General features: G+C 39.5%; 1 protein-coding gene across 2 annotated transcripts; it reads left to right on the forward strand.

The window, feature by feature from the left end:
- Nucleotides 1-1,484: 1,484 nt before the first annotated feature.
- oscp1b (organic solute carrier partner 1b) lies at nt 1,485-9,604 on the forward strand. Of its 2 annotated transcripts, XM_030072724.1 has the most exons (11): nt 1,485-1,720; nt 2,655-2,696; nt 3,280-3,434; nt 3,969-4,136; nt 4,462-4,542; nt 4,712-4,815; nt 5,350-5,478; nt 5,624-5,693; nt 6,381-6,520; nt 6,660-6,723; nt 8,429-9,604. In XM_030072724.1, the coding sequence occupies exons 1-11, from the start codon at nt 1,609-1,611 to the stop codon at nt 8,546-8,548; spliced, it is 1,185 nt and encodes a 394-aa protein (XP_029928584.1). In that variant the 5' UTR covers nt 1,485-1,608; the 3' UTR covers nt 8,549-9,604. The 2 variants fall into 2 exon arrangements, with proteins under 2 accessions (XP_029928584.1, XP_029928585.1); XM_030072725.1 differs by lacking the exon at nt 2,655-2,696 and having other exon boundaries at nt 1,488-1,720.
- The last annotated feature ends 1,514 nt before the right edge of the window (nt 9,605-11,118 follow it).

Raw genomic sequence — 11,118 nt, forward strand, 5'->3', positions numbered from 1 at the left:
AACTATAAGAAATGTATTAAAGTATCAAACGTCGAAGCCAACAAAATCATCCCACAATCTTCCTCAGATCTGGTCGATGCCCCAATCAAAAATGCACATACATATATTTCCCTAACTGACTGATGAAAAGGGTTAGATTGGGTTTGCCGAAGCTGCTTGCAACACTGTGTGTCCGTTTGACAGCAATATCTTGCAAATTGTGAAACCGTGCTGTTGCTCAGTCCTAGAGGTAACAGCAGCTTTAATTGCATAACAGCAACATATGTTCTTTACTAGGTGGCTAATTGTGGTCAAGCAAGCCCAGTGATCCAAATGTCGAACCCAGTGATTACCCACCAGCCGGCCGCAAGCTCCTATGGCACAAATGTTCAAACCGGGGAGTGGAGTACCGGCCTGTGCTCCTGCTGCAGCGACCTGTTTGTCTGTGAGTCAAAATCAATGTATTTTCTAAAACTGTATGCCCATACAGAGGTGCACTTGGGCATCAGTGAACATTTCTCAGGTATAAATACTTTTTTTTTTCTTTCAAGAATTCACAGTTAAGTACATTTCCTTGTGCAGGTGTCGTGGGTTGCCTCTGTCCATTAGCACTGAGCTGCTATACAGCCGATAAATATGGAGAAAACTGCTGCTTGGGCTGTTTGCCAGGAGGAATGACAGCCATGAGGACTCACATGAGACTGACCTATGGTATCCAGGTATGTTATTCATATTAAAACAATATGAGTATACTTCTGAAACTCCTCAGAGTGCTTGCTTTCATAGGCTACTATCTTGGATAAGGCTATCAATCTGATCACTTTTAAATCTCATAAAGGAAGTCCTATGTCCAAGACCTTAATTCTATGAAAAACAATAGGAGATTTCATCAGTGTGTACAAACGTTTGCGTTTCGCATCATTTGAGAAACATAACTTGCATAAGGGTTTGTGATACAGACTTGAGGTTTTCCATCACGTGATTTTGTTGCAATGCTTCACCACAGGGGACAATATGCAACGACGCCTTGATGACCTGTTGCTGTGGAGTTTTCGAGGTGTGCAGGATGGCACGAGAAATGCGTATCAGGAATGGAGAAGTTACATTGTAATCCAAAAAATAATGAGGATCACAACCCAACTATCCACTTTTGATTTCTTTATTATATCTTGCTTGCTGTTATGGGAATAATCATTCCATTGCAAACAAAAAAAGGAAGTGGAGCTTTCGTATTAAAATGTAATTTTATGCAATGAATGAGATGTCTGGAGCTTTGAAACACACAAGTGCACATAAAGAGGCTTTATGTACTGATCTGCATTAGTGTAAATAAATCACACTGCTGAAAATGTATGACAGTTTACTGATTTTATTCATGCACCATTCAGCAACACTATATTATCAACACTCATGTGACTGGACCACAAGAAATCATAGCGCTGCCTGTTGACTCCTCCCCTTCCGTGTACGTTGCAACGCACAGAGCTCTGATTGGCTCTTTCCTTCGTGGCCTGGCAACCAGAAGCTTATCGAGCCCCTATCAACAAGGATACGTTTGTTTGGAGGCTAGCTAAATTCGCTAGCTGCCGCATTTTTTTTCTGGTGGGATTTCACCATCCACATTTAAGGATGTCGTCAAGGACTTTGCCCCTGCTCTTCATCAATCTTGGTGGAGAAATGCTCTACATCCTGGATCAGCGCCTTCGAGCCCAGAATATCCCCGCTGACAAAGCTAAGAAAGGTAGCTAGCATAGCTTAGCAGCTGCCTCGCTAATAGCGTAAACGCCATCCTCCATTGAAATGTGAAATATTGTTAGCTACACATGCGAATTGGGCAGCCCGTCTGCTTTACTTGTTGTTGGATTGATTGTTAGTTACACTGATTCACACTCAATGGATTTAATGAGAATAAACAAGTGCTAGTCAATTGTATTAAGGGAAAAGTCCACAAACTGTAATAAGGAACATATTATTATTATTATTATTTGTATGGCCTGGCATACTATAAAGTCACCACATATTTTCAGATGGATGTGGTTATGATTCACACTCCTTATCGCTTGTTCACATCTATGAAAGACATGAGGAAGTGCTCATAAATAAGGACTGAGCTGTTAAGAGATTAGATCTTACATGTTTCACGGCAGAACCTAAGTGTGTTTCTATTAATGTTTCAGCTAATGGAGACTAATTTCTTCACCCACTGTCCAGCATATAAAACACTGACCCGTCCATATGATGCATGGAGCTAAAGTCTTAAAGTCAGACTATGCAGTTTCAAATGGCAGGGCACACCACTTTGTTTACTGATGCTAAATAAGAGCCTGATGAAGGATAAAGCTCCATAGGTTCATGTCAGGACCTTCACCCCATATAATTAATGTGACACTTGTAAATGCCTGATGGTGTCAATTGTACACAAAGACATAAACAATAGAGCAAAATGCTGATATTGGGGGTTATGACGGGGTAAAATAAGGAGCTGTGCTGAACTCCTGAAGCTTTTATAAATTATACTCTCTTGAGAACTGAGTGGCGTTGGTTATTCTTTACCACATCCTAACACGGTGGAGTACCCTCCCCTCTGAAACTGCGTAGTTCTCCTATTGTGTGTGAACAACGTGCCAGTCAGAGCATCTCCAGTTTGTTCATCTGTCTCCTTTTAATTCATAAAGACCCCGTTGTAGCTGACTGGATAGAGGCGGACAGAAGGAGAGGTATTCATACATAGCTTATGCAGCAGCACATCAGTAGCTCTCTGCTCTGCTTTGGCCTAGAGCAAACCAATAAACTGAGTAAATGAGAAGAGTTGGTGGATGGATGACAGAATCCAGATGGGGTCTTACATACTGCACAGATCAGCACTGAAATAATGTACTGTGGTTGACCCCTGCACCTCAGTACATCATTTGAGTGGCTGGGCCTACATGGAATACAGACTCCACAAAACAAGTATATATAGTCATCTTTTGACTCAGACTTTAAATGCCTTCTGCTGCATAGCCACATCAATAAAACAAGGAATTGATATTTGAAAGTGGGCCCAGTTGTGATCATTGAATAAGTCCAAATTCGATGATTCTCAGCCCAAAGAGCAAGCTGTTATTAGACTACATGGCTGGTGGCTATCCAGGCTGCTGCTTTGTTAGGGCATTTGGGAGTAGGCTTAATTTGAAACAGTTTTGCCCAGCATATAGCGTGCTCATCTGCCTGCTTCTAAACCAACAGTATGGCAAGTGCTTGTGTGTAATGTGAGCTGCTGTTTTGAGGACTTTTCTGTTGTACTGTTTGCTCGACTAGTTATGAATGACATCATCACCACCATGTTCAACAAAAAGTTTCTTGAGGAGCTTTTCAAGCCGCAGGAGCTTTACTCCAAGAAGGCCCTGCGGACCGTGTTCGACAGACTGGCCCACGCCTCCATAATGAGACTCAATCAAGCCAGCATGGACAAGGTAGATCGGTGTTGCATGTGTAACACTGGTCCTGTGTGTGGATACAGTTTTAGAACGGTATACTGCCCCGTAGCCTGCATGTGTTGAGTTGTCAGGATTCTCATTCCTCAGATTTTTGATCAAAATATTCATGCTTTGCACAGTTGTCAGCCAAATATCAAGCATGTTTGCACATCAGCTCTTCAGTGAAGCCAATTCATCAGTCAGCCTCAGTCCATTTATTTTAATAAGGCTGTAAAACATTTTCATTCACTTGGCTTTCGACATTTCAAGCTGTGTGAAATTCACTGCAGTGGATAACTGGAATAGTCAAACATGTTTTGGACAGAGACTCAATAGCTTGCTTTATAGCTCTATAATAAGCCTGCACGCACAGCTCAGTTGTAATGACAGTAGGTCAAAACTGATCATAGCCATTTAAATCTAATAAGTGCTGTATGGCTCCCTCTGCTGTTTATTATATAACAACAGCATGTAGTTTCTTTTGACTTACAAGCCAATGGCCACGCATCTGTGCTTCTTCTCTTCTCGCAGCTGTATGACTTGATGACCATGGCCTTCAAATACCAGGTGCTTCTGTGTCCACGACCCAAAGACATCCTCCTAGTCTCTTTCAACCACATGGATGCCATTAAAGACTTTGTCAAGGACACTCCCAGCATTCTCAGCCAAGTTGATGAGACATACCGACAACTCATAGAGGTATGACATGCTTGACTTTCTTGACATGTTTTTTGCACTGTCTGCAGACCACAACATCTTGCAATACAGTGCATGGCTTACTAGTGTTTGACAGTTGCAGAGAATTCTTCTATCAACCCATTTAGATTGTTTGCATATAAAGACATAAACATTTGGATCTACATAAATGATAAGATCTAATGTGGCAGCTGCAGATTTTGTTCTCTATTGTCACATATAAATCGGATGTCAATTTATCATTCACTTATTATGTTATTGCATCTTTTGTATTGCTAATTTTAATCTTTTTTTTTTCTTTTTTTTTTACTTTTGTTTTTTCCCTAAGATCTATACACCCTTGTCTAGTGGTGAATTCCAGTTGATCAGACAAACTCTTCTCATCTTCTTCCAAGACATGCATATAAGGGTAAGCCCATTAGTGTATTTTACCCATTTTTTTTAATATTGGGAAACCTAATTGAGAAATTTTACCTGGAGAATATTCTCTTGTGTTTCTCCGTAGTGTTTACCAGAGTTACCAAAGGTTTTCTATTGGATTTCTGAAGTTTCCCTGTATGTGTGTTGTACTGTATCAGGTGTCTATCTTCCTCAAAGATAAAGTGCAGAACTCCAATGGCCGCTTTGTCCTCCCCACTTCTGGCCCTGTACCTCATGGCACACAAATCCCTGGCCTGATCAGGTATCACAGCCTACAGTTGTCATCACCCACACCCAAACAAACTTTACAGTAAAACTTGATGGGAAACAGTGTGAAATACAGTTCAAACATGCAGCGTCATCAGTGAAAATGGTTGTATTTTACCCTTTGCTCCTTTTGATCTTTTGATTTCTGCTTTTTCTTTTTGGTCACCTGTTTGCTTATCTTTCCCAGACACTCTAATCTTAGGTTAAGTAGGCCAAGCTTCAGCTAATTGCATTACAGAGGGTTTGTTGAACAAGCCTTCTCATTCTTATTTTAGGCATGCTGAACTTTTAGCTTGGCTCAGTAACCCAAGGAGCATGTGCACTAACACTCTCAAACACCATGAAACATTTAACTCATAAACTAGCATTCACAGTTTTAAAAATATAATCAACGTCAAAATCAACAATGAACATACAGAAATGCCCCTGTAGCATGTGACTAGTTGTTGTCACCACTGAGTTGCTTTCACTTGTTGTGGGAAATTGCTCAATACAGATAACCATATGTTTTTGTATTTGATAACTGCAGGATATTTAGCTGCACTGGTGAGGAGGTGAGCAGACTTCAGTTCTCTAATGGAGGAAACTACACCAGCGCTCTGCGGGAGGGTTCTTTGGAGATGTTTGGAGACCGAGTCATCAAACTAGGCACAAACATGTAAGATGCCAACAACATAAATCAAAATGACTTTGTTACAATAAATTTACAGATATTTGTCCAGTGAGAGTGTCCAGCAAGAACAACAAGGTGTAATGCAAAACATTTAATGTTGTTTCTTTTTTTTCTCCTTTTTGATTCTCAGGTACAGTGTAAGTCGCCCGGTGGAAACCCACATGTCAGGAACATCTAAAAACTCCTCTCAGCACACTAAGGTGAGTAAACAGGTTCATTGCACATTCTAAACATGAATAATCCCATTAACATTAACAATCCTTTTTTTTTTTGCCAAAAAATTGTTTGTACCTGAACATCATGCACACAATTTAAATTGAACAAATGAATTATGGCCTATTTTATTCCTGCACATGAGTTTATCAGAATAACACTGGCACAGAGAACATGACAAAAAAAAATATGAATGAATCTACAAGTAAAATGTTAAATAGCAACTTTATGTCAAAAAGCAGAAAAGCCATCTGTTCCCCACTTGCCTTTCACTGATAAAAGGAGCAAGCAAAGATGGTGCTTGTCTTTTCTCATACATTATGATATAAATTACTTTTTACACAATGCTTTGCACCTACTATGATTACTCTGCTTGTTTTTTGTCTTTGCTTCTATAGTCCTGGATGTTTCATTTCATTTTATTGTATTTATTGTATCTTCATTTTAATTACTGATGGCTTAAAATAAGCTTGTATACATGTGTATAGTCTCTAGTTTAAAACAAAAGTCTGATAATTATATTGTTAGAGACACACTGGCAGTTCCACAGTGAATACTGACACATCATCATTAGTAGGAGGACCTCAGATGCATTGCAAATGCCTTGCAATTCCAGCATGAATACCCCGGAGGGGGGGAATGTTAATGTGCATGTTGCCATTGTGTGTAATCAGGTCAATACCGCTCCCAACCCTCTGGCCAAAGAGGAGCTGAACCTGCTTGCTCGATTAATGGGAGGCTTAGAAGTCAAGAAACCTGGCAACACAGAGAGTGGCTTCAGAGTAAACCTCTTCGCTACAGATGAAGAGGAAGAGTAAGTCCCCTTATTTGTGTGGTTTTCATCATTGTGATGAAATATATTACCACAGATCTGAAACTGATACTTCTTTCCCTTTGTGAAGAAAAAAGTGTTGAATTATTCAAAACTGACATTGCTCTCTTCTTTATCAAAGGGAGGCATTGATATCAAGACCAGATGAGCTTTCATATGGAGTCATAAACATTCAAGCCACAAAGGTAAATTCTAATAATGTATCCACACAAGCTACTTTATCTGAGATGCTCTTTGGATAGCAAATTTATTTGTTGAGCTTCGAGAAGATAATCTCTGATGTAAATTTTCCACCTGTCAATTAGACATCATCCCCACTAGATTTCTGGAGGAGGTACTTCAGACAGTTAGCCCACACATTCTTTCTGTTACCAGCTGCTCATTGACAAGTGGCTTATTCCCATACAGTTTAAAACATTCAATAGTTCAACCTCTCCCGAAGAAACCTACACTTGACCCTCTTGTTTTAGACCAATTTCAACCTCACCTTTCTTGTTTAAAATTGTAGAAAAGTCTGTTGTTCACAATTAATTTCACACATGAATTTTAACAGTAATATTTCTGAGCAATATCAATCCAGATTCCATTCCCAGCACAGCTCAGAAGCAGCTCTGATTAAGGTTACTAATGATTTACTGCTTGCCACTGACTCTGGGGCTTGTTCAGTTTTAATTCTGCTCGATATGAGCTCTGCATCTGCTAATCAACTAAGATATCCTTCTAAATGGCCTGGAAAACTGGGTTGGCATTAAGAGCACTGCTCTTGCCTTTTGCCACTACATCTCTAATAGATATTTTTTTCTGTTGTAATGGGAAAAGTCTTTTTATCTCTATCCCCCCTCTCACATGGTGTTCCCCAAGGAACAATTCTTGATCCAGTATTATTTTCTATTGATATGCCTCCTTTGGGTTGGATCATATATAATTTATAATATTAATTTCCACTGCTGTGCAGACAATGCCCCGCCCTACGTCCGCCTTATAGGTAGTGACAAAGACAAATTTTCATGTGTTATGGCTTATCTTTCTAATATTAAGTTCTGGATGTCACAAAACTTCCTCTGGTGTAATGAGTCCAAATCTGAGGTCATTTTATTTTGTCCCCCATACCTGTTAAGTATAGAATTAATTTTACTAATTAGGCCCATGTGTAAAGCCTTACAAGGCCTTGCTCCTACTTATATTATAGGTTTACTAGTGCCATATGAGCCTAGCTGCTACATACGTTCCTCAAGTATGACCCTTCTGACAGTTCCCAAAGCTTGCCTTGTTACAAAAGTAAACCAGGCGTTTTCCGTTAGAGCCCTGCAGCTGTGGAAGTCCTTACCTGAGGAACTTAGGTTAGTGTACATACTGCCTTCTTTTACATCACTTCTCAAAACGTACTTTCACGAGGCAGCTATTGTATAGTAAATCTGTTGTTTATCTGTTTTCATCCCACTTTTATCACTTTTATCTAATTTGTTTTTACTACCCACTTTATTTTATTTGGTCTTATGTTTTATTTTTAGGTTGTTGTATCGTGGTTGTACAATTTTATCTTGTTGTTTAAAGCACTTTGTAAATTTTGTTTAGTAAAGTGCTAGACAATACAGTTTATTATTATTATGATGATGATAATTATTGCGCTATTATTATTATGATCACTCACATCATGGTGCTTGTGTAGTCTGTCGGGGCTATAGTGTGCCGGTGCCACCTCGTACTCTTGATAAACGATTCATGACCAGGCTCCCTGCCCAATCACGGCTTATCTCAGTGTTGGGCTAAAGGTTATATAATGATCAGAGATGTGAGGCTCTGCCAGTCTAACAGGATTTACTGTAATAAGCCATAAGCCCCTCCACTGACGGTTCAGCTCTGTGTTTGGTGGACAACATTGTCTTGCAGGACCAGCAGGCCAATGCTGAGCTGGCCAAGATCATGGGGGAGTTCACAGAGGCTGAAGATCAATCTCCCCATGCCAGCAGCAAAGGAGATGACCTTCTGGCCATGATGGACGGCCTGTGACGTGGTCTCCATGGCAACAGTGCCAGTCTCTTCTACTGTAGACGAGTCTGCTGTCTGTACCTGTGAGAACGCGGTGACAGTCTTACGTGAAGTGGGCGACCCTCGTGTTTTGGGTGTCCAGTGCTCATAAAACACAAATGTAAGCAGGTGATTTCATTTGTTGGTTAAAGATGAACGTGAAATATGCAGTTGTGTTTAAATTGCAAGGGAGAAAAAGTGGAGAAACAAGCTTCAGGCTTTGATACACTCATAATACTGTAAAACTTTTTTAAACTGGAAGAGTTTCATTGGGTCATGCAGCCCTCTGTCATTGTATTGTACATGTATATGTGATGATAGTAAAATACAAATTATAACATATTGACATTGTACTGAAATTTTAAAAATTTAGACCAATTGAGATCTCACCAGTCCCCAAAATGCATATTCCTTTAATTTTACACAAATGTCATTTCTGTGATGCATTACAATTTCAGATCATTTTAAAGCTAGTCTAGTCATTCTCATACATTATGTAAAGAGAGTTTTGCTCGTTTTTTCAGTAATCTAATGAACAAATGACTTACTTAAGATACTGTGGTGGATCGGAGGGAACCCAAGTGCTCTTTTGATTGTGATTCATTGTATAAATACTCTATTTTGTATTTATTTATTTATTTATTTAGTCATGTATGGTACTAAAGGTGTTGACGTTGCACACTGCAGTAGCACCTTTACATAGTGTATGAGGAGATGTTTATAAGAAAACATAAGACATCCTTTTGTGAAATATTATTACATTTGGACTTTTCTGTACTCAAAGAGATCTTTGAGTGTTGAGCAATGGCCCAAAACGATGACGGGTGCCCCACTGTCCTGAAAATAATGGCAATATGAGTGATTGTCTAATATGTTAATATGTATATGGAATAGTTTATTTATTTGAAGGTATTCTGTGTTCTCTGTGTACTTTTGTCTGGGATGCAGGAACTGGGTTTGCTGCAGTTGTAAAATTGTTGATAAAGAGTGTTCATTTTTTTTAATGCATAGGTTGAATAAAATGAATTTAAACACAAACAATGCCTGTATTCCATTTTATTCTAGGGATCTCATTTGCCTTGGCAGTGATGCAATAGGGTGTTAATAATGGCTTGTTCCTTGTAACCGCATGTTGTGGTAAAAGAAACATAACATTAGGGGGAGCCATTGGCTTTATATTAAACATGCTAAATGCTGTACAGAATTGTTTCCCCCAAGAAGGAACAGTCTCTTAACGACCTTTACTTAAATAATTCAAAACACCACTTCCTTACACACAGTGCAATTATGCATTTTATTATGCAATCATGATTTATTTCAGTAAAAATGCACCAAAAGTACTCTTAAAACCATAATGGGATTATTATTTATTTATTTTTTTTCATTTTTAAATAAATGACTCATTAAACAAGGGAAAATGGCTCATGAGATTAAAGTTGATAGATTTTTCTATACTTAAATATCTGATCAAACTATCATAATGAAAGTAATATGTATGAATGTAATCCAAAATTAGCCCAGCCTTTAAAACCAGCATAGACCCAAAAGAAGCATTGCTATGACAACAGCTATCTATGCCCAAGTTATTTGTGTGCAGTCTGCCTGCAGACAAGTCAAAGTGAGACTGTGATAGTCTGCACACGTCTAATAACCCACTCGCTCCAGTCAACCACAATCAAGACACACACACATACACACACAAACGAATGAACACTGCATACCATGCAGACAAAACGTGCTGAGACATTTCTTCGAATTGATCTGGGGGTGGAGCGTTGTGCTGAGGTCTTCCCAATAATCTTGGCAAAGGAGAGACAAGAAACACTACCTGCCCCGAGGATACAACCTACCTTCAAAACAAACAGGCACAGGAGCTACAGTAGAGTCGATGCCAATCACTCTACAAGACACTGGATTCAACTTGCCAACTCAATTCACTGGAAAGGCCTGTTTAAAAAAAAAAAAAAAAACATGGATATGCACTTCACAGTAAATTACAACTAGTTGCAACCAACAAAAGGTCTTTTTTCCTAACAAAGTTGAAAAAGTGCATGAACAAACCACGAGTCGTGAACAAAGATCAACCTCTAAGAAAGGCTGCTGGCTCCGTGAAGGCCACAGGTAATCAAACAGAAATACAAATGCACATCGAAAAGTACGGATACTCACGACTAGAAGACTGCTATGAACTAAGCTCGTCTTTCTTAAACAGGCCCAAAGAGCTACCAGACGAGGCATTTCTCCCCACCCCTGCCATTGGTGGGATGATTCAGTTTCCTCCTAAGAGCTGTGGGCAAGACACTGTAAAGCCACAAGCTGACAAGTGTTTCATGTGGCCAAAGGCATATGCTCTGCTGAGTCAAGGCAGGAAGACGAGAGCAACATAAGTAAGCCTCTGCCATTCAGATTTCCCTCATTTTTGTACAAGTCTTCCTCACACCTGCCCACTGGTTTGAAACTGGAAGGTGTGGGTGGCATTTAACTGAAAAGGTTGTCTAAATTGGGAACATTCTAGGTGGGCTTTCTGACAGTTATGTTGAGGTTGCTGGTAT

The sequence above is a fragment of the Myripristis murdjan genome, chromosome 16 (genome assembly GCF_902150065.1).
Source record: "Myripristis murdjan chromosome 16, fMyrMur1.1, whole genome shotgun sequence".
Lineage (NCBI taxonomy): Eukaryota > Metazoa > Chordata > Actinopteri > Holocentriformes > Holocentridae > Myripristis > Myripristis murdjan.